The sequence below is a fragment of the Rhinopithecus roxellana genome, chromosome 14 (assembly GCF_007565055.1).
Source record: "Rhinopithecus roxellana isolate Shanxi Qingling chromosome 14, ASM756505v1, whole genome shotgun sequence".
NCBI lineage: Eukaryota > Metazoa > Chordata > Mammalia > Primates > Cercopithecidae > Rhinopithecus > Rhinopithecus roxellana.
The window spans coordinates 35,622,992-35,647,297 of NC_044562.1; the positions used below are offsets into that span (position 1 = coordinate 35,622,992).

General features: G+C 38.3%; 1 protein-coding gene across 1 annotated transcript in view; it reads right to left on the bottom strand.

Moving 5' to 3' along the window:
* LOC104669232 (sperm-associated antigen 16 protein) overlaps positions 1-24,306 on the bottom strand; it is a 677,326-nt gene that overhangs the window by 305,344 nt on the left and 347,676 nt on the right. Inside the window, exon 5 of the mRNA XM_010372153.2 lies at positions 7,896-7,961. Coding sequence (XP_010370455.1) covers positions 7,896-7,961 — 66 coding nt within the window. The remainder of the gene's footprint in view (positions 1-7,895; positions 7,962-24,306) is intronic.

A 24,306-nucleotide genomic window follows, 5' to 3' on the forward strand; every position in this document is an offset into this window, starting at 1 on the left:
TGTCATTGAGCAGACAAGTCTCTTCACTGAGGCAGTAGTCTGTGTGGTTCCTCTTGGATGCCTGGGAAAGGTTTTGGCACAGGTTTAAGGCCAAACAAGGATCTAGCCAAGCCCTTTGGGAAATGAGGTTATTCCTAGGCTTGAACCTGGGAGGATAATCAGCAGATCAGCTACATGGGTGCTGGACTATACTCTCAAAATAATCCTCCTAAGTCTTGGGCTCCACTGGGGCTCTCCAGCCTCCTACCTGAATCCTGAGACTCCTGCAGATAGACTTTTGTCTGTGGATGGGTGCAGGATTCTTGTTGTGGACAGAGATAGGAGGGTTATTTGTTTGTTTGTTTTTGAGATGGAGTCTCGTTATGTCACCAGGCTGGAGTGCAGTGGCACAATCTCAGCTCACTGCAATCTCTGCCTCCAGGTTTGAGCAATTCCCCTGCCTCAGCCTCCTGAGTAGCTGGGACCACAGGCATGTACCACCACACCTGGCTAATTTTTTTGTATTTTAGTAGCAATGGGGTTTCACCATATTGGCTAGGATGGTCTTGACCTTGTGATCTGCCTGCCTCAGCCTCCCAAAGAATTGGGATTACAGGCATGAGCCACTGTGCCCAACATCTCACTGACATTACTCTTGTTTCGGTGAATCTAGATTGCTAGCTTGATAACATTGAGTTGTATATGTGTGATTACTGCTTGCAAATCTGAAATTGCAGAATTTTCCCTGAACTATGTTTATGTAAATAGCTAAATGCAACTTTAAATAGTACTGCAACATGAACGTCTATCCCCAAAGGGACCAAATAATAAGCAATGCTAATACTAAATAACTAAAATTTTTGCCTTCTGTATATGTACCACATAGGCATTTTTTCAATACAACTTTGACAGTCTGTTTGAATATGAACTGTGTCTCAATGTCATGTCCTCAAGAGACCTGTGGGAGTCTTTGCACTCTGCAGTCACAGCTGCTTCTCAACCTCCTGACATTGGTTAGCAGGTATGTGACATAAAGCACAATTGTTAAAACAATATAAGGGACCAAAATTTCATTTAAAAAGTCATCATAACAAGATATTATTTTTTAAAAATATTAGTAGTTAATAAATATTTGCAGCAAGGAAAAGATCAATTAGTGGAAAATTTTAATGAGGCTGTGGGATACTGATTTGGAGCTGTATTGTAATAGTCCTTTTGATATGAATAAAGTGTGCAAATAAAAATATATTAGCGAGTTCCGTTCCAAGACGGCCGAATAGGAACAGCACCAGTCTGCAGCTCCCAGCATGATCAATGCAGAAGACGGGTGATTTCTGCATTTCCAACTGAGGTACCTGGTTCATCTCACTGGGACAGTGGGTGCAGCCCATGGAGGGCCAGCCAAAGCAGGGCGGGGCATCACCTCACCCAGGAAGTGCAATTGGTCAGGGGATTTCCCTTTCCTAGCCAAGGGAAGCTGTGACAGACTGTATCTGGAAAAACAGGACACTGCTGCCCAAATACTGTGCTTTTCCCAAGGTCTTAGCAACTGGCAGAAATTCTCTCCTGTGCATGGCTCAGGGGGTCCCACACCCATGGAGCCTTGCTCACTGCTAGCACAGCAGTCTGAGATCCAACTGCAAGGCTGCAGCCTGGCAGGGGGAGGGGCGTCCACCATTGCTGAGGCTTGAGTAGGTAAACAAAGTGGCCAGGAAGCAAGGCTTACTCCCTCTATAGACTCCACCTCTGTGGGCAGGGCATAGCTGAACAAAAGGCAGCAGACAACTTCTGCAGACTTAAATGTCCCTGTCTGACAGCTCTGAAGAGAGCAGTGAGTTCTCCCAGCACAGCGTTTGAGCTCTGAGAATGGACAGACTGCCTCCTCAAGTGGGTCCCTGACCCCTGTGTAGCCTAACTGAGAGACATCTCCCAGTAGGGGCTGACAGACACCTCATACAGGTAGGTGCCTGCCCCTCTGTGATAAAGTTTCCAGAGGAAGGATCAGGCAGCAGTATGTGCTGTTCTGCAATATTTGCTGTTCTGCAGCCTCTGCTGGTGATACCCAGGCAAACAGGGTCTGGAGTGGACCTCCAGAAAACTCCAACAGACCTAAAGCTGAGGGACCTGACTGTTAGAAGGAAAACTAGCAAACAGAAAGGAATAGCATCAACATCAACAAAAAGGACATCCTACACCAAAACCCATCTGTAGGTCACCAACATCAAAGACCAAAGGTAGGGTAAAACCACAAAGATGGGGAGAAACCAGAGCAGAAAAGCTGAAAATTCTATAAATCAGAGCACCTCGTCTCCTCCAGAGGATCGCAGCTCCTCACTAGCAACAGAAAAAGTTGGACGGACAATCACTTTGATGACTTGACAGAAGTAGGCTTCAGAAGGTCAATAATAACAAAATTCTCTGAGCAAAAGGAGGATGTTTGAACCTATCACAAGGAAGCTAAAAACCCTGACAAAAGGTTAGACGAATGGCTAACTAGAATAAACAGTGTAGAGAATACCTTAAATGATGTGATGGAGCTGAAAACCATGGCACGAGAACTTCATGATGCACACACAAGCTTCAGTAGCCTGACTTGATCAAGTGGAAGAAAGGGTATCAGTGACTGAAGATCAAATTAATGAAAAAAAAACAAGAAGAGAAGTTTAGAGAAAAAAGAGTAAAAAGAAATGAACAAAGCCTCCAAAAAATATGGGACTATGTGAAAAGACCAAATCTACATTTGATTGGTGTACCTGAAAGTGACGGAGAGAATGGAACCAAGCTGGAAAACATTCTTCAGGATATTATCCAGGAGAACTTCCTCAACCTAGCAAGGCAGGCCAACATTCAAATCCAGGAAATACAGAGACCACCACAAATATACTCCTCGAGAAGAGCAACCCCAAGACACATAACTGTCAGATTCATCCAGGTTGAAATGAAGGAAAAAATGTTAAGGACAGCCAGAGAGAAAGGTCAGGTAACCCACAAAGGGAAGCCCATCAGGCTAACAGTGGATCTCTCATCAGAAACCTTACAAGCCAGAAGAGAGTGGGGGCCAATATTCAACATTCTTAAAGAATTTTCAACCCAGAGTTTCATATCCAGCCAAACTATGTTTCATAAATGAAGAAGAAATAAAATCCTTTACAGACAAGCAAATGCTGAGAGATTTTGTCACCACCAGGCCTGCCTTACAAGACCTCCAGAAGGAAGCACTAAACATGGAAAGGAACAACTGGTACCAGCCACTGCAAAAACATGCCAAATTATAAAGACCATCAATGATATGTAGAAACTGCATCAATTAATGGGCAAAATAACCAGCTAACATCATAACGACAGTATCAAATTCACACATAGCAATATTAACCTTAAATGTAAATAGGCCAAATGCCCCAATTAAAAGAGACAGACTGGCAAATTAGATAAAGAATCAAGACCCACCAGTGTGCAGCCTTCGGGAGACCCATCTCATGAGCAGAGACACATATGAGCTCAAAATAAAGGGATGGAAGAAGATCTAACAAGCAAATGGAAAGAAAAAAAAAAAAAAAAAAAAAAAGCAGGGGTTGCAATCCTAGTCTCTGATAAAAGACTTTAAACCAACAAAGATCGAAAGAGACAAAGAAGCCATTACATAATGGTAAAGGGATCAACTCAACAAGAAGAGCTAACTATCCTAAATATACAAGCACCCAATACAGGAGCACCCAGATTCATAAAGCAAGTCCTCAGAGACCTATAACGATACTTAGACTCGCACATAATAATAATGGGAGACTTTATCACCCCACTGTCAATACTAGACAGATCAACCAGACAGAAGGTTAACAAGGATGTCCAGGACATGAACTCACTTCTGCACTAAGCAGACCTAATAGACAACTACAGAACTCTCCACCCCAAATCAACAGAATATACATACCTCTCAGCACCATATCGCACTTATTCTAAAATTGATCACATAATTGGAAGCACTCCTTAACAAATGTAAAAGAACAGAAATCACAACAAACTGTCTCAGACCACAGTGCAATCAAATTAGAACTCAGGATTAAGAAACTCACTCAAAATCGCACAACTACATGGAAATTAAACAACCTGCTCCTGAATTGTCCCTGTTTGCAGATGACATGATTGTATGTTTAGAAAACCCCATCGTCTCAGCCCAAAATCTCCTTAAGCTGATAAGCAACTTCAGCAAGGTCTCAGGATACAAAATCAATGTGCAAAAATCACAAGCATTCCTATACACCAATAACAGACAAACAGAGCCAAATAATGAGTAAACTCCCATTCACAATAGTTATAAAGATAATAAAATACCTAGGAATTCAACTTACAAGGGATGTGAAGGACCTCTTCAAGGAGAACTACAAACCACTGCTCAATGAAATAAAAGAGGACACAAACAAATGGAAGAACATTCCATGCTCGTGGATAGGAAGAATCAATATTGTGAAAATGATCATACTGCCCAAGGTAATTTATAGATTCAATGCCATCCCCATCAAGCTACCAATGACTTTCTTTACACAATTGAAAAAAAACTACTTTAAAGTTTGGGAACCAAAAAAGAGCCTGCATTGCCAAAACAATCCTAAGCAAAAAGAACAAAGCTGGAGGCATCACACTACCTGACTTCAAACTATACTACAAGGCTACAGTAACCCAAACAGCATGGTACTGGTACCAAAACAGAGATATAGACCAATGGAACAGAACAGAGGCCTCAGAAATAACAACACACATCTACAACCTCTGATCTTTGACAAATCTGACAAAAATAAGAAATGGGGAAAGGAGTCCCTATTTAATAAATGGTGCTTGGAAAACTGGCTAGCTGTATGACGAAACCTGAAACTGGGTCCCTTCCTCACACCTTATACAAAAATTAATTCAAGATGGAATAAAGACTTAAATGTTAGACCTAAAACCATAAAAACCCTAGAGGAAAACCTAGGGAGTACCATTCAGGACATAGGCATGGGCAAGGACTTCATGACTAAAACACTAAAAGCAATGGCAACAAAAGCCAAAATAGACAAACGGGATCTAATTAAACTAAAGAGCTTCTGCACAGCAAAAGAAACTACCATCAGAGTGAACAGGCAACCTACAGAATGGGAGAAAAATTTTGCAATCTACTCATCTGACAAAGGGCTAATATCCAGAATCTACAAAAAATGTAAACAAATTTACTAGAAAAAAAGCAAACAATCCCATCAAAAAGTGGGCAAAGGACATGAACAGATACTTCTCAAAAGAAGATACTTATGCAGCCAACAGACACATGAAAACATGCTTATCATCACTAGTCATCAGAGAAATGCAAATCAAAACCACAATCAGATACCATCTCATGCCAGTTAGAATGGCGATCATTAAAAAGGAAACAACAGATTCTGGAGAGGATGTGGAGAAATAGGAATGCTTTTACACTGTTGGTCAGAGTGTAAATTAGTTCAATCATTTGGGAAGATAGTGTGGCAATTCCTCAAGGATCTGGAACTAGAAATAACATTTGACCCAGTAATTCCATTACTGGGTATATACCTAAAGTATTATAAATCATGCTACTATAAAGACGCATGCACACGTATGTTAATTGCAGCACTATTCACAATACCAAAAACTTGGAACCAACCCAAATGTCCATCAATAATAGACTGGATTAAGAAAATGTGTCACATATATACCATGGAATACTATGTAGCCATAAAAAAGGATGAGTTCATATCCTTTGCAGGGACATGGATGAAGCTAGAAACCATCATTCTGAGCAAACTATCACAAGGACAGAAAATCAAATACTGCATGTTCTCACTCATAGGTGGGAACTGAACAGCTTGGACACAGGGCAGGGAACATCACACACTGGGGCCTGCCAGGGGGTGGGGGTCTGGGGGAGGGATAGCATTAGGAGAAATACCTAATGTAAATGACAAGTTGATGGATGCAGGAAACCAACATGGCACATGTATACCTATGTGACAAACCTGCACATTGTGCACATGTGCCCTAGACCTTAAAGTATAATAATAATTTAAAAAATTAGCTACTTTGACACTGGACACCTAAACCTCATATCTGTTATCTTGTCCTTTGAAATATGGGTAATTAATGTATGTCTCTCTTTATTGCTGATTCAATAAATCTAATTTGCTTATTTCCATATTTATTAAGTTTAATATTTAGAATGTAAAATGCTGTGTCTTTTGCAGTTATACTATTGCTTGCCAAAACAAAATCCCTGTTTACAAAATATTATTCATTTCAGTTCCCATTTAATTTTTGTAGGGCATATGAAGCTATAAGCCACTTAATGGACTTCTAACATAAAACTACATTCTATTTCATAATGGGTCCATAGTATTTACATGTTTCCATACCCTGCTAGAAATAAAATATTCCTTGGTATCTAGAACTAATCTATAATACTTTCCAACTAATTGGCTCACTACAGAAAATTAGATGGAATATTTCTTACAAAGACCAATCTATTAAAATGTAATTTTGGTTGAGCCCATCATTAAAATTCCCAGGCCTGACAATGACACAGTCACGATTTCAAATTGGAGCAATCAACTTTCCCTTAGTAGACAGTAATTTTTAGTGAGCATTTTTCCTCTTTCTAAAAGAATGATACTAGCATGATGGTAACAGAATTTTGACTATGCTCTCATTGTGAAGTTAGATGTAAGTAATCCATCAGGTATCTTTTATAGCTAATTGGAAAAGAAGTGGAATTTGGAATTAAGATTCTTACTCTACTGGGAACTTCCAGACAACCAAAATGTTAGACAGATTTAAATCATAGAGTTTAAATGAACTTGAGAGGTCATCTATCTAGTCAAATCTCTTTCATCTGAGAACAGACTTAAATCATCCTTCCTTAATTACTATCTGAACCCTTTTAAGATATCCTCAATTAACTTGGCAACTGTCTTAATCCGTTTTCTGTCGCTATGACAGAAAGCCACAAACTGGATAACTTTAAAGAAAATAAATTTATTTCTCACAGTTCTGGAGGCTGGGAAGTCCCAGAGCATGGCACCACCACTTTACGAGGACCTTTGTGCTGTGTCATCCCATATCAGAGGGTGAGAGGACAAAAGAGCGAGAGAGCAAAAGGATAGAACTTACAGCTTCAATAAAAGACAACCCATTCAGGGGGGAGGGCACTACCCTCAAGACCTAAACATCTCCTATAAGGCTCCACCTCCAAACACTGTTGCATTGGGGATTAAGTTTGCAACACATAAACTTGGAGGAATACATTCAAACCATAGAAAACACAAAGGACTCTCCAACACTCTTCATTGTTGGTGAAATCATCCTTACACCTGAATGAATACCTCCAGTGGCAGATAAACATTTTTGTTTTGTCATCAGTTTATATGAAGAAGGACGTATTTGAAACTTTTTCATGAGTAATTAAAAAGGTGTCAAATCAAGATTGTTCTGTTCTAAATTGGAGAAAATTTGTTTCTTTAACTGCTTTTTATTCTCCAGGTTTTCTTAAAGAAAAATTACAGAGCGATTATAGTTATTTTAATGATTTTGCATTAAAATTTTATGCAGTCTATAGCTCACCTATTTTTTTGAAGCCCAAATTGGACAAAAGTATCTTAAAAATGTGTTTGAGTAAAGTTGACTACGGTAGAATTCCTTGTCACTCCTGCCACGACTTGGGGTGTGTGTGTGTGTATGTGTGTGTGTGTGTGTGTGTGTGAATTTTAAAATTCTGCAACCCTATATATCTATGGATTTTTCCTATTGTTTACAACTAATTTCTAAAGTTTTTCTCCTCACGCCATTAACTTACCATTTTAGCTTGGAAATTTGTTTAATAAAAATGAATTTGTATATATGAAGCATTAAAAACAATTTACTAGGAGAACTGAACTTACCCTGGGATCAAAAATGGCATCATTGATAGAATGCATGTGACCATAAAGTGACTGTTCACATATACCCTAGGAAGACAAAACAGAAATAAAGTCAAATAAATTTCATTTGGAATGTAAAAAGGAATTCAAAGATGCTTTGATTTAAGTTTTAAAGTACTTTTAGCCCCTCCCCGCAGAATTAATACATTCTCACCATAGAAAATATTACCTTTTGCTATCAACTACTATTCAGAATCATACAGAACTAGAGTGGGGAGCACACTATAGTACTGGTATCTACATTGAAATTCTACTGTTGTTGCTTTTACACCATTGAGCTGGTAGTAAACTCTCAATAAGTGGCTCTATTTCTCAATTAGCATAGCTTTCAAGCCCTAAGGCCAAGGACTATTAATAAATTCCTTATTAGAAAGCTGTTGTTTTCAGCACAGCATATCTACTGCTGCTGGGGGTAGACGTGGGAGCTCTCTTTTTCTTTTTAAATTATAGAAACACATTTTAGCTCCTGAATTTTCACATTTCAGCATTAACATCATTACATGTACAAAAATTTATAAAATATGTACAGTGGCATTTTTAAATATAGAATAAGCATTTGTTTTGTGAAAAACAAACTTTACATCTATTCATTCAATTTAACTTACCCAAATAATAGCTAAAATTAAAATTAATTACAAAAATGTCCAAGCTTCAGTTTAAATGTTTCCATGAAAGATGGACCTATAACACATTATAATAGGGATCTAAATATCTAAATGTGGGGTCTTTCATTTTGAACACCAATGTTCAAAGGGCATTCTTGACTCTTGTAGGGAAGTAACCCAAATTCTGCAGGAGAACAAGGGAAAGTCATATGTGGACTATTGCTTGGAGAGTCTTGCGATGTGCTTGGAAATTCAGATTTCATTCAACGATTTGTTCATTCAACAAATATTTTTGAGTAATTAATATTTGTTAGCACAATTCTAGGTGCTTAGGACATGTCAACAAATAGACAAAGAACCTTATTCTCACGGATCTTATGTTCTAGTGTGGGAGATGGGCATTTTGTTATAAAGGCATAAAATGTACTAGAAGATAGTAAGTCTGAAAAGAAAATGTCAGGCAAGGTTAGTAACAGTAGGAACTTTGGGATTTGGGAACTAAGGGAAATCACATTATTAAGTAGAGTTATCTAGTTTGACCTCACTCAGAAGATGAGGTTTGAATAGAGAATGAAAGTATAGTAAGGGAGTTAGCCAAGCAGACATCTGGAGGAAAAGTGTTCCAGGTAGAAAGAAAAACTAGAGCAAACATCCCCAAGTAGATGTTTGCCTCACACATTTCTGGAACAACAAGGAAGCCAGTGTGGCTGGAGAGAAGTCAGTCAGAAGAGTAGATTCACTGAAAAGTCTTTGTCTGCTCTCATTCACCACTTTGTATTTACTTAACCTTAAATCTTTGAAGACTGGGAGAGATTACAGAAAAGACTGCAAAATGAGCTATGAAAGATAGATCATCATGATGCCCCTCACTGTTATTGGCCATTCATGGAGTATTTCTGAACCAAGCAAAGTTGGAAAGACTTTATCACTAAGCTCTACTTTGTTCTCATTATCGCCATTATACTTAGCAAGTTAACTTCCAAATATCAATTTAAAGAATCAATTCATGCTATGAATCTTTGTTCACAGAGTGTAAAATTTCCCCACATAAATTTAAATTTCACAAAAATAAATTGGAACACTTTGATACTTTCTCAGTATTCCAACCACCCTTGTTATTATGGTTTAGTATCTTGATGCTGTTATAACTTTAAACCAATTATGCTAAGAACTTCAAATCATCCCAATTCCCAAAATAGAAATAAATTACTCACAAAGCCAAAAAGGCAAAGCATAAGATGTCATCATTTCTTATATTATCTTAGTAACATTTTGGTTAATTTTGAGAGCTAATATACAGTGATATAATATTAATACTTGTATACTGAGTGTTAATATTTTTACAAAGATATAAATTAGCAAAGTTGTCTTAAAATATTTTTTGTATTAATAAAAGTTTTGCATTTGGTCCTTTTCTAACTTGAGAATCTCTGAACTATTTGATTAATTGGTAAGGAAAAATGTAGGAGCTTTTTTTTTTTTTTTCAAATTTTGAATGCCAAGTTTTAATTCAAAGTAGAATCTCTATGGCACTCTTGAAAAGCCCTGGAAATATGGGGTTATAAAGAAAATGCTGACGGACCACATTTGTGCTGCTGTAACAAAACCTGACTCGAAGATAAATGTTTCATGAATTAAAAAATCTTAAAAAAGCTTTTCTACACAGCTTTGTTCCCAAGATAAAAACGAATCTCCTCTTTTTGTGGTACAGGGAATATGAGGGTTACTAATATTCTAGTCTGCAAACAGCCTTAATCAAAAGCAATACTCAAACTGGGACATTAAAATTTGGAATCTCTTCTTTGATGAATTCTTGTCAGAAATGTTTTCTTTCAAAAGGACAAAAAATAAAAAAGAAAGGAATTTACAAAAAAAAAAAAAAAATCATGTGACCCAATATGCATTGCTCCAGCATTTGATGCTCTCAGACAGAGAAGCTGTGTGTAGTAATGATCTCTATCACTGGCCCTGGGGGTAGAAATGGCTGACTTAATTATTGGATCTGCCACCTAATAGCTGTGTGACCTTAAACAAATTGCTTCACTGTACTGGGCTTCAGTTGCCTGATATGTACAATAAGATAATGGCATTTAACCTATAGCTTTGTTAGGAGAATTAACTGAGATAATAATGCACAGGAAATGTTGGTATGTTGCCTAGCACAAAGTAAGGGCTTGAAAAATATTGCCTCTTAATATTTGTCATATACTATTGAAATGCTGAATATTTTCCAGTTGACATCTCTGCCCTTACTTCTCCACTGCGCTCCAACTTTGAATGTCTATTTGCCTTCTTAAAGTGCTCTTGGGGACATGGGTGCTGTTTTTTCTGTTGCCCTCAGATTCATTCTCCACCTGGCTCTGCCCTGCCCTATGCCAGGCTCTCTACCTAACTACATTGCCTAGGTTCTTAGGACCTCTGGGGTCTGGTTGGGTTCCACCAAACAGAAGTACCTGTAGGATATGGACGAGCAGAAAGAGAGAGAGAATGGATAAATTGCCACTTCTGCTACCTCCTGTTCAGCTGTGATTAAGTCAGTGGCCCTATTCTCTACCAAATTCCACAGCCCCTGTTATCCTTTCTCATGGCCACTTGCACACTGCATCCAATAATGCTTTCCTTCTCCTCCCCTTTCAGACCTAGTGGTAGTGGGCAGTGATAATTTCCCATTGTTGGGAGTCCCTGGCTGCTGTGCTAGCTCCCTTAATGGCACCCATACCTCTGTAAACACTAAACTTGAACTTACTCTGTAAGTCCCCTCTTTCTTGCTGGTGACCTGTCTGATGCAGCATGTCAGACATAATAAGCAAAAGAAGACTTGTTGATTTACGACTTCCCAACTGTCTATTTTGATCCTCATGAAATCTTTATACATATAAATGGCATCACCAGGTGCTTAAACAAACAAAGACAACCAAAAACCTGGGAATCAGAATACCTCTCTTTCTTTCCCCACTCCAGCCCCAACCCTTATTCTACTACAACAAGTCTTTCTACAAAATATAGCCCTACTCTGCTCAGCTTCGTCCCTTGCCGCTATCACCACTCTAGGGGCAGGCTGTCATCCTACAGACCCTGACTGTGGCAGGAGCCTCCCTCTCCCACTCTACCCCACTCCCAGTCATCCCTTTCACCGCCACTAGAGCAACAAACAAAATCTGAATCAGACCATGTCATGCTCCTGCTCCTGCATACAGCCAACCAAGAAATTATCATTGCACTAAAAAAATTCCAAACTCTTTGCCTATGTCCTAATGCCCTATATTGTTTGGCTCTTGTCTCTGTATCTGACCTCAGCCTTCACCACTCTTCCTTCTCTTTCACTGTGTTCCTCAAATAGTTTCATATTTCTTCATGGTCAGGGTTTTCTAAGCAGAGTTCTGGCACCTGAGTTAAAGAATGACTGAGTAGCAACCCTAAAGATAAAGACCCTTGGGGAGATACAGGGACATCTCACCCTGAGGCATTCCTTCACATCCAAGGGTTGCAAGCCCAGATGCTTTCCTTCATTTTGGGAAGATTTGTTTAGATTTCAGAGCAAAGGTTTCTTTACTGTTCTCTCTCTCTCTCTCTGTTTCCCTCTCTCCCTCCAACCCCCACTCCCCAGAAGGAAGAAGGAAAATTGAATTTCATGGTTTGGGGTTTCCTTTCTAGTGGTCCATAACCCCTTTCCTCCTGGACCCACAAGGTATACCTGGTTCTCACCCAGCCCTGCTGCCCACCACAAAAGGAATTGAGGAATAGAAAATAAATAGTCTTCTCTGTGAGTAAATGGTTTGATATCTCATCCAGAATCCTCCTTTGTACTGTCAGGATAACTAAGTACAGATAGATACAAGAACATACAGCTGTAACACTGGGCTTCCTGTTTGCTAATGGCCTGGAATGCTCTCGCCTTTGTGCTTTCTGTTTCCTCTCTTGCAGATGTTCTCATCTAGATATACACATATCCTCATCCTTCCCATGCTGCTTTCAATCCAAACACAACATTTTTCATGCTGTCTGAGATCTAATTTCCTGACCTCTCTCTTACAACCAGTCATTAGAGGAGCAGAAACTGTTTCATGAAACACTTTTATTTTTCCTCTTGGGCACACAGCCAGACTAGAGGTCAGGTGTGGCTATGTGACTGAGTTCTGCTCAGTGAAATGCAGGTGCTATAGGTAGTTAGTTAGGCAGGAGCTGGGCAGGAGAAGCCTCTCCCATCACCCACTAGAAATGTTGGGTGATGGTTCCGTGATATTGCCTCTCTAAAAATGATATTTAACCTATTAGCCAGAGAGAGAGAGACAATCTCCTGATGGTCCACACTTGTTAACATTAAAGTGTTCACTGAACGCAGGCCCCAGGGAGAAGTAGCTTCTTGGGCATGTGTGTTAAGAGACAAAACGGTGAAGTATGACATTCTGGGGGCACACACCACTGGAGAAAGGAAAAAGCCTCAGACGGGCATGCATATACCTCCCTAAACACACTGCATGACTGTGCTCAATTCCAAAGGGTAACGAAAGCACTGCGCATGCGGGAAGCCCACCCTACGAGAAGAATCATGGGAAAGAGGTAAGCCTATAAAGTCCTAGCATCAAGGTTAAAGTCCTCCCTTTTTTGCTCTCTTTTCTTCCTTGATCCTTCAGGAACCCGCTTGGGTCTCTTCCAAATGAATTTTCCTTTCCTTCCTGTTCTAAAGCCTTTTAAAATAAACTCCTATTCCTGCTCTGGAACTTGCCTCAGTCTCTTTTTCTGCTTTATGCCCCTCAGTCGAATTCTTTCTTCTGAGGAGGCAAAGGCTGAAGTTGCTCCAGACACCTACGGATTCGCCGTCGGTACCTTAGGGTAACTTGGATCTCTTCCATTGCTAACACAGGCAGTTGTGAAGTAAGTCCAACATAGGCCTGGCCCTTAAAAAATATCCCCCATAATCTGCCAAACTCCTTATTTTCCCTTCTTTGCCGGCTGTATGCAGAAGGGCTCTAGATGATGAGGCAGCATAAACTGGAAGGAACCTGGGTTTCTCAACCACCACAAGGAGAAAAGCCGCCATTTGCGACCTTACAATTGGGTAGTCTATGAATGAGAACTGAGCTTCCACTGTGTCACATCCTTGATATTTCAGGGTTCAGCTATATTCCCAGATGCCAATACTTGACAAATGGGTCACCCCTTTTTGTTTCCTTCATATCAGTCCTTGTTAACAAAATTATTTCACGAATTTTTCTCCTTGTTTATTGTTGTCTCCTGCCTCTAGAATTACGCTCCACGAGAGAAACTCACCTCCTTCATCTTATCATCGCCAAAGCCTAAGACAGCTCTGGTAAGATACGACACACTTATTGAATGAAAAAGTAAGCATAATTACAAGGAGATTATAAATGAAATTGCAAAAAAAAAAAAAAAAAAACCCACCCTCACCAGATATGCTTTATTATTGGACAAATAGCTTAGTCCTCTCAATATTTATTTTCATCCTGATCAGTCATGACACGAAATGCGTGCACCGTCTTATTCCCCAACACCTTTGCTTCAATGTAGTTCTAACCCAGGAGCGTATTCACCCATTGACTTTTCCATTGCCTATTAACATTTTAAACAACTACAGGGAAATGGTGATTCCTGGTGGAGGATGCAGCTTTACATTCATTGACTGTTTATTGCATACCTAAAGCATTATGCTAAGTGTTTGACAGTTGTTATCATATTTAATCCTCACAGCAATGCTAGGAGATAGGTGCTATTGTAATTCACATTCTAGAGATGAAAACAGTGGCATTTAATCCACAAATAAAAAGTGCCAGAGCCGTGACACTAACCCAGTTTTGTCTGATTCCAAAGTCCCTTAGCCCTTTATGTGCAAGAAGATGGAGTGAGTGAGGCCATTTGCCAAAACTTTCCAATATTCTGCCTTTCTGGGTAGATGTGCACTTCCTAACCCTCCATGGGCTTATGAGAGACCATGCAATGAGCTCTGGCTTAAGAGTGGTAAGTGGAAATGACATGGAATACTCCTCTGGGGTTCTCCTCAACTCCACATTTTCAGCAGTTAATGATAGATGCAAATGCCCTCCAGGAGTCCCTTTTCCCCCTGGCAGAAACAAACAACATTTGAAGTCATGGCTGAGAGATCTGCCTGGATCCCTGGGATGATGAGCAGGAATCCCCTTACACCTACCTTCCAACCCATGAAGGACACAGAACTGAAGCAAGATACACATGTTGTGAGATTTGGAGGTTGTTTGTTACCGTAACACAAGCTAGCCTAGCCTGACTGACCATGAATCCTATGTATAAAGATTAATCTTGTTCCCTCAAAATAGTAAAAGTCTTTTAAGTGTCAATAGTGTCATGTGAAAATTTGAAAGAAAATTAAATAATACTTATCAAAAGTCATATTTAAGACCAAAAAACCTTTAAAAACTCTTAAAAATTAGACCAAAATTAAATCATAAAATAAGTAGCCAAGCACATCATCACTAAAATCATTAAAGTGCTAATGCTTACAAATGTCCTTTCTCATTGTAATGACTTGCTTAATCAATGAATTTCATATGCTTTTGAAAAAAATTTAAGACAAAAATATGAAGTGAGTCCACTTGATGCACTTTTTTTTCTCCAAGGCTAGATTTTAAAATGCCTTTCTACCATAAAGACACATGCACACATATGTTCACTGCAGCACTATTAATAATAGCAATGACATGAAATCAGTCTAAATTCCCATCAATGGTAGACTGGATGAAGAATAAAACTGCTACATATACACCATTAATACTATTCAAGCATAAAAAAGAATGAGATCATGTCCTGTGCAGGCCCATGGATAGAGTTGGAGGTCATTATCTTACGTGAACTAACATAGCAACAAGGAACAGAAAACGAAATACCACATGTTTTGGTATTTAAGTGGGAGCTAAACATTGACTACACATAGACCCAAAGAAGGGAACAAGAGACATTGGGACCCACATGAGGGTGGAAGGTGGGAGAAGGATGAGTATTGAAAAACTACTTATCAGGTACTATGTTTATTACATGGGTCTTGAAATAATCTATACACCAAATCCCCATGACATGCAATTTACCTATATAATAAACCTGCACATGTACTCCTGAACCTAAAAGTTAAACAATATAAAATAAATTAAATGTCAGAGAAAACAAAAATCTGCCTTTTTGATATGTTAAATCAATTTTTATATCAGTGATTTTATTAGTCCATTTTCATACTGCTATAAAGCAATACCTGAGACTGGGTAATTTATAAACAAAAGAGGTTTAATTGACTCCCAGTTCAGTTCCCGCGGAAGCCTCAGGAAACTTACAATCATAGCAGAAGGGGAAGCAGGCATGTCTTACATGGCAGCAGGCAAGAGAGAAGTGCAAGCAGGGAAAATGCCAGATGCTTATAAAACCATCAGATCTCATGAGAACTCACAATCATGAGAACAGCATGGGGGGCACTGCCCCCACAATCCAATCACCTCCCCTCAACACATGGGGATTATGAGGATTGCAATTTGAGAGACTTGGGTGGAGACACAGAGACTATCAGTGACATATAATTTACATACACTAAAATGCACAAATCTTAGGGGCTTACCTCAATACATTTTTATCTGTGCATATATCTGTGTAATTTTTTATTCAGATTGCGATATGAAATGTTTCCAGTATTCCAAAACATTCCCTCATGCCCTTCTTAGTAAAAACATCCCTACAATTTTTATTAACTATATTTTATTGAGAAAGGAAATATAAAAATATGGTTGTAAAGTCAAATATTACAAAATACTATTCAATGAAAAGTTAGTCTCCCATTTTAGGTCACCTCCAGAGGCAACTACCATAAATCATGTTTGTTGTATATTTCATGAACTAGTCCGTATATATACAATCACCTTTCCTCACTGTCTTGTGTGTCTACCTCAGTTCATATAAATGAAACCATAATGTATATGCATTTTATTATTATTGTGGTGGTTAAGAATGTGATATTTGAGTGAAGTTGCAGAGTTTAAAACTCAGCTTATTGGAAAACTATTGATACTATCTCTTATTTGCATAAACACTATACTAAATACTTTGCATATAGCAATTCTTTTAATCTCTACCATAGGTAATTGGAAATATTTCAAATCTCCATTTACAGTGAGAGAAATTTATGTAAAGCAATTAACATAATGCCTACACAAGTAAGATATAGTATTATTTATAGATTAATCTGTAGCTTTTTCTCTATTCCTTGTTATACTTATTAATTTTTATTCACTGCCGAGAATTTTAAAAGTCACCACTCTCCCAGGAAAAGACTCAGTGTTCTCCATCCATGGTCACAAACACCAGAACTAGTTATAAACTCATCTAATCAATTAGCAACAGTTCTATAGCCCTGCTTACGAGTAAACAATCAGAGTGGATTTTAAACCTATCTAATTGATCAATGACAACTAACTTAAGTGAACATTCCTGTAAAAGCCAAATAGCAACAGATGCGACTTGAAAGTCAGCCAACTGGCTCAGGATGCACTACAGTGAACATATTTCTAATGCTATTATCAACTTTATTCTACTTCTGTAACTGGCAAAAAACAAGTCTCATTGACCAACACAAGCTACTTTTCTAAGACTGACTTCAACCAACTCCTGCCTTTGTAACCAATACAATCAAAAGTAAACTCTTCACAAAAACTGGATATAAAATCAGCAATTGGATTTTTGCTCAATGGGTAGCTCTGACCAGTATAACTCTTCCACACTTAAGTGTATTATCCATTCAACTTTTTAGCTTCAGATATTGAGTGGTGTTCTCATCCTTAGACACAATTAAGTTTATACTAGTTTGCTAAAGCTACCATAACAAAGTGCCACAGACTGGGTGACTTAAACAAAAGGGATTTATTTCCTCACAGTTGTAGAGGCTAGAAGTCCAAGCTCAAGGTGCAGGCAGGGTTGGCTTCATTATGAGTCATCTCCCTGTATGTTCATATAGCCTTTCACCTGTGTCTATCTGTGTCCTAATCTCTTTATGAGGACACCAGTCATACTGGATTTCGGCCCACCCTGATGACTTCATTTAACTTTAATTATCTCTTTATAGACCTTATCTCCAAATACAGTCACCTTCCAAGATACTGTGGATTAAGACATCAACACATGGATTTAAGGGGACATAATTCAACCCCTTGCAAAGAGCTACAGATATCTTTATTTCACTACTTATAAAATGTCTTAGCAGTACAATAGCCATTGGAGCATTAACTGGTTGCAAAAGGTAAACTGTGACATTATTTTATACTATTTATTGTATTACACATACATTGCATGAATATATTTTGGGCTTATATGCAGTCTCAAAATGAAACGTTGTATATTTTACATATTTGAATATATATCTAAACAGACTTGGATATTACACAAGCATATAATGTAATGATTAAAAGCTCAGTGTCTGAAGTGAAACTACTTGGGTCTGAATTTGGGCTTTGCTGCCTACTGTGTCCTTGGAACACTCTAAGTCTCAGTTTTCTCATCTGTAAAATAGAAATAATATAGTATCTACATGATAGTGCCATTGTGAGGATTTAACAAATTAATTGGTGTAAAGTTCTTTGATTGCTGCCAGGGACAAAGCAAGTACTCAATAAATGTTAACAATTACATAGTCATAACATGCAGATTGCAAGCTCTATGATAGCAGAGATGACGTTTAGTGCACTGTCTTTACCACTTCATAATTATAACCAAAACGATGAATTAGCACGTGGGAAGCATTTAATATATATTTTTAAATTAATGCACACACACACACACACACACACACACACACACACACACACGTTGCAAGTTTGGTAAATGCACCCTTCACCAGCTTTCCTTTCCTAACCACATGACCTCCACCTTTTCAAGGTAATTCAAGCAAAAGGGTCAGGATTTTTGATGTTATAAAAGGACGCTCATGGAGAAAAACTCTAAGAAATGGAGCCCTAATAATGGAATGTCACAACCATCTGACAGCTGCACAGCATAAAGTTTTGTGCACTGCTGTGTTCCTGTCCACAGAACCTTCTGTACTTAGCCACTCTGAGTGCACCTGCCAGTCCCTCACATCACAACACAGAGGCAGCATTCCTGTGTATATTTTTACAAAATAACTTCTCTAAATAAAACACTGAAGATAAAAAGATAAATTATATTATGCCATTGTGCCCCCTATTTAATTTCAAATTCTGTGACCAGTCAAAAGTACTATTAAAGATGAGAAAGCAAATTGTATCCAAGAGCGAACAGAATTAAAGTTTATGCCAACTGCGAGAAAAAATTCTCCTACTCATCACCCACTAGATACTGCTTGTCTCTATTACAGCTAGTACCTTAGTTTTCAAGTTTAAAAATTAATGTCAAAAGAATTTTATAAGATCTTTTTTTATTTGAACAAGGTAAACCATTTTAATACAATAGAGCAATTTATATAACATTTCATATATTCTGGAAATTCTTAAAAACGTATTTGTGAAAAAATTCTTTGGAATTTTAACCTTATGGGTTTACACTGTTGTTAAAAAATATATTCCATTATTATTACTGAAATGATCTCACTGGCATATAAATTAGAAACAGAGTAATCATTAACAAAGCTCCTAGTTTTTGTTATTTCATGTAAATAACTAACCATGTCCGTGAAAGATTGATTGCAGCTTTTAAAATGTTTGCTGAATCCTTGTGTAATTAAGATGAGTTAAATATGCAAATCAAGTCTAATTAGCTTCATTTATTAATGTTACTTTGCCTTGCCTCTACAAAATTTTTACTGTGGATCTGCTTTAGCACGTAGTATTTTTTATTTCTTTGTTCTAGGTTGAATTGCTGAAGAAACCAGCTGTTTTTCAGAAAGAGAAAAAGCTTTCATGCAGGGTTCTTCATTTAGAAGTGAGGGTTTAAAAAAATGCTCCCAGTAGCATAAGAATGGACTAAAATGCAATTATATACATATGTGTATTGCAATATATATATTCCAATCACCTTACATTAGACTATATTTAATGAATTTCATTTCATTGAAGTAGCAAACCCTCCAGGGATTTCTTTTGATGAAAATGAGCCTTTGTTACAATATGTCCAACACAGTGATTGGGTGGAACAGAGTAAAACAGGCAGCATCGAATGAACCAAAGTACTTGGCCGAATTATATTTTCCTTGAAAAAAATCCTACATTTTTTTGCATCAACAAAACCAACCTCTCTATGTAAAACTACCAGCATCATAAAATTCACTGGAAATAATGCAAATGAAATATAGTATAATGGTCAGAGGGAAATACGAATATACTAATATAAACAAATATTAAAGTTCAGAGTCAATCTCACTTGCTCCTGGTAAGCCAAAGGGAATAAGGATGAAATCTCAGAGCAAACACAGTCTAAATTCAAATACTTTTTTTCTGTTATATATCCAATTAATTATTCTCACCATTATATTCTATAATTCAATTTTCCCAAATTCAGAAAATTGCTTTACATTATTATTGACTTTACTGTCTGCTTTAGGATATATATACTATTATTATTTTTATTAGGTTTTTTCCCCCTGTAGAAACAGTCATTTTTTCAAGGTTTCTGAGGGGTTATAAATATTTTATTGTGGTTAAAAAGCACAAGAGATGTAATGTCTTAACAATTTTTTTTTTTTTTTTTTTTTTTTTTTTTGAGAGAGAGTCTCGCTCTGTCGCCCAGGCTGGAGTGCAGTGGCGTGATCTCAGCTCACTGCAAACTCCACCTCCCGGGTTTACGCCATTCTCCTGCCTCAGCCTCCCGAGTAGCTGGGACTACAGGCTGCCCGCCACCTCGCCTGGTTAGTTTTTTGTATTTTTTTTAGTAGAGACGGGGTTTCACTGGGTTAGCCAGGATGGTCTCGATCTCCTGACCTCGTGATCCGCCCGTCTCGGCCTCCCAAAGTGCTGGGATTACAGGCTTGAGCCACTGCGCCCGACCACAAATGTTTAACTCTACTGTATATTATTTACCAAAAATACAATGTTGTACAACAAAACTTTTTTCGTCTTGCAAAACTGAAACTTTACACACATTAAGGATCTATATTTTATATGATAGTGTTTACTTCCCAAATTATGAAGGCATTACAAGTTTTCATTTTTTTCTATAATACATTAATTGTTAAGATCATTGGTAAAGTAGGATGAAAATATGTATTCAGAAAGGAAAAACCCTGAAATATAAAATATGCTCAGTTTTATAATGGGTGGCTTTCCTTCACTCAAAAAACATTTCTTTAAAATTAACTAAGTGTCAAATACAGTACTAGAGCTAATAGCATATTTAAATCCTAAGTTTGAGCTAAGTCTGAAAACAATATAGTCCACATTCCAAAGTGAGCACCAGTCACCATGTATGAAAGACACGTATGATGAATTTGAAGCTCTTCTTCCATGTGGAGCATATGAAAGAGTTAGTAGTTGAACTGGAGAAAGGGTTTCTGGAGGGGGTTTCTGTGTGTGTCTGCTTTCTCTGCTAGATGTGATGAGCTAGGGGAAAAAAGATTAAAAAAACAACCTGCCAGAGAAAGACACAATTGTCAAGAGGTGAATTTCACATGTGAGATCCCCAGCAATGTAGGGACTTCAATAAACGCCACGAAGGGGGTTGGCTTTAAAAATATGGTTACTTGGCCGGGCGCGGTGGCTCAAGTCTGTAATCCCAGCACTTTGGGAGGCCGAGACGGGCGGATCACAAGGTCAGGAGATCGAGACCATCCTGGCGAACACAGTGAAACCCCGTCTCTACTAAAAATACAAAAAACTAGCCGGGCGAGGTGGCGGCGCCTGTAGTCCCAGCTACTTGGGAGGCTGAGGCAGGAGAATGGCGGGAACCCGGGAGGCAGAGCTTGCAGTGAGCTGAGATCCGGCCACTGCACTCCAGCCTGGGCGACAGAGCCAGACTCCGCCTCAAAAAAACAATAAAAATAAAAATAAAAATATGGTTACTTTACAAAGTGCTGAACTAGATTTCCAATGTGCTAAGAACTTTCGACTTCCACCTCATCATCCTCCCCATACTCCAACCCTGATGATTCTGAAACCATCATTAAGCAAATGAGGGAACTTAGAAAGTCCTGAAGAAGTCCTCCTACATTACATGCAGCCCCTCCCCAAGTCCTCTCACAAGTCTCACACAGTTGGCATCAGCCTCACGGTCCAGAAACTTGTTACCTAAATTAGATCCAGGAGTGGATGATGCACCTGGGCTGTAGTTTAAGTATAGCTCCTTAAATTCCATTCCTCTCAATCTGTAGATCTGTGAAATTAAATTAGACAAATATCTACCCCCATGTTACCAAATATACATAGTTGGGCAGGCACAGGATAACCACTGTATACATTCCTGTTCTAAAAGGAGGAAAATGAAGGCATAAAAGGGCCATTAGTCCATTACAATTCTACAATTCAGCCATACAAATTGTATATGTTCTGTGATTAGGTCTCAAGGCCTGGGAATAATTCTTTATGATTCTGCAGTTCTGCTCCACTATAAATTAGAACGTAAAGCATGCCCTGGGCACAGATGTTGTAGAACAATAATTGTCAAAGTTTAGGGTGCCTAAGAACCACGCAGAAAGCTTGTTTATAATGCATATTTTTACAGAAAAATGATTCTTGAGGCTCCACTTAAAAAGGTTCTGAGTGTGCAATCCCAGCACTTTGGGAGGCCGAGACGGGCGGATCACGAGGTCAGGAGATCGAGACCATCCTGGCTAACATGGGGAAACCACATCTCTAATAAAAATACAAAAGAAAAAATTAGCCGGGCATCGTGGTGGGTGCCTGTAGTCCCTGCTACTCGGGAGACTGAGGCAGGAGAATGGCGTGAACCCCGGGAGGCAGAGGTTGCAGTGAGCTGAGATCGTGCCACCGCACTCCAACCTGGGTGACTGAGCAAGACTCCGTCTCAAAAAAAAAAAAAAAAAAGAGGTTCTGAGTCTATGTACACATGAATTTCAGGAATTTGTATTTTAATTAGCATGCCCCGTGATTCTAACATGTACTTTGAGAAAAAATGATCCACTGCAATGCTTCTCAAATTTTAATGTTAATATTAATATAAATGTTCTAGAGATCTTATTAAAATACAGATTCCAATTCAGTAGGTCTGGGGTAAGTCAATGCTGTGCAAGAAACAAGTTTTTCTTGTTTTCTGAAATAAAACACTCTCATTTGTAGCATTTGCAAACTGCCATGGTGTAAATATTCCCTCCGTAGACAATTTCAAGCTACCAACTCAATGTCACTGAACTCTGATTTGGGAAGAGTTGTGCATATTCTGCTTTCACAAATCAGTGTGAACCAGCTCCAATACACCACTGCATGGAGCCCAAGATTTTGAATTTCTCATAAGCCCCAAGGTGATTTGGATGTTCTGGTGCACAGACCACACCTTAAATAATAATGATCCAGTAGAGAAACATAGAATGCTCCTGGTGAGGTGATATTTAAGATGAGATATAGACATGAAAAGATAAGTTAGTTGGGCAAAGTCATGGGATAGAGGAAAAAGATTCGAACAGAGAGTGACCCTAGAGCGTGCCATTTGTGTACTGTTTATGAATGCTTCGGTATTACAATGGCAGAGTTAATTTGTTGAGACAAAGATTATAGGCCTGCAAAACTAGGCTTTTATTAAAAAAAAGTTTGGTGAATTCTGCACTAGAGCATTAAGTTAATAGCTATATTCTCTTAACAACTACAAAATGTTTTTATCATTATGCTGTGCTATATGGCTTTAAAAAAAACCCACACATATACATGTACAAACATCAACCCATAGACACGCATGCACAAGCACACAATCACGTACACAGACACATACACATACATGGACACACAACACACATATATACATACACACACATATATACACATATACACCCACAAAACCAATAATATAGATAATCCAGTTATTTTAATCAAGTGAAATATATATATATATACATTAGAATGATAGAGGAGATTAAATAAAGTGTATAGAAGGAATAGCATATAAAAAAAGAAAATACAAGCATTACTATGGCAATAAATTTGAAAATCTAGAGCAAATAGATTACTTCCTAAGAAAATACAAATAACCCCAATTAATTGATGAATTATTATATCACTGTTTAAGAGAAACCACATCATTTATTCCAAAACATATAATTTAAGATACAACTAATATATATATATATATATATATATATATATATATAATTACTAACTAGGTAGCTGAAAGTGTTAAAAGACAGCCCTAAAGGATCAGAGAGGTGGTAGCTGTACCAAGCAACTACAATACCTAGGGAAGAGGGGTCAAACAAAAGTTTGAGTTAGTAAGTCTTAAAAGACTTACATGAAGGGCTTAAACTCAAACCTCTAAAATGAGATGCTCCTCAGGTGCTGTTAGTATCTCTGAAGAGGGTGCAATGAGGATGGTTCTATGAGGTTGATAAAAATTCAAATTGATTTAGCTGCTGCCATAAAAAGAGCTACTGGAATGAAGAATCAAGCCACAGGAGTCCACCAGAGGCACACAGCAAGTAGACAAGGAGTACATAGAAAAGGCCAGATCCTGGCTTCCTCCTCCAGCCTTGCCATCTCCCTCAGCTCCCACTGTGGCCAGAGCTCAACATAGACCCCACTGGTAAACAGAAATGGAAATTGCAATTTCAGCCCCAGGATCACAGAGCTGAGTTCAGAAGGTTGGGTATGAAACTGACAGGCAGTAAGTTAATA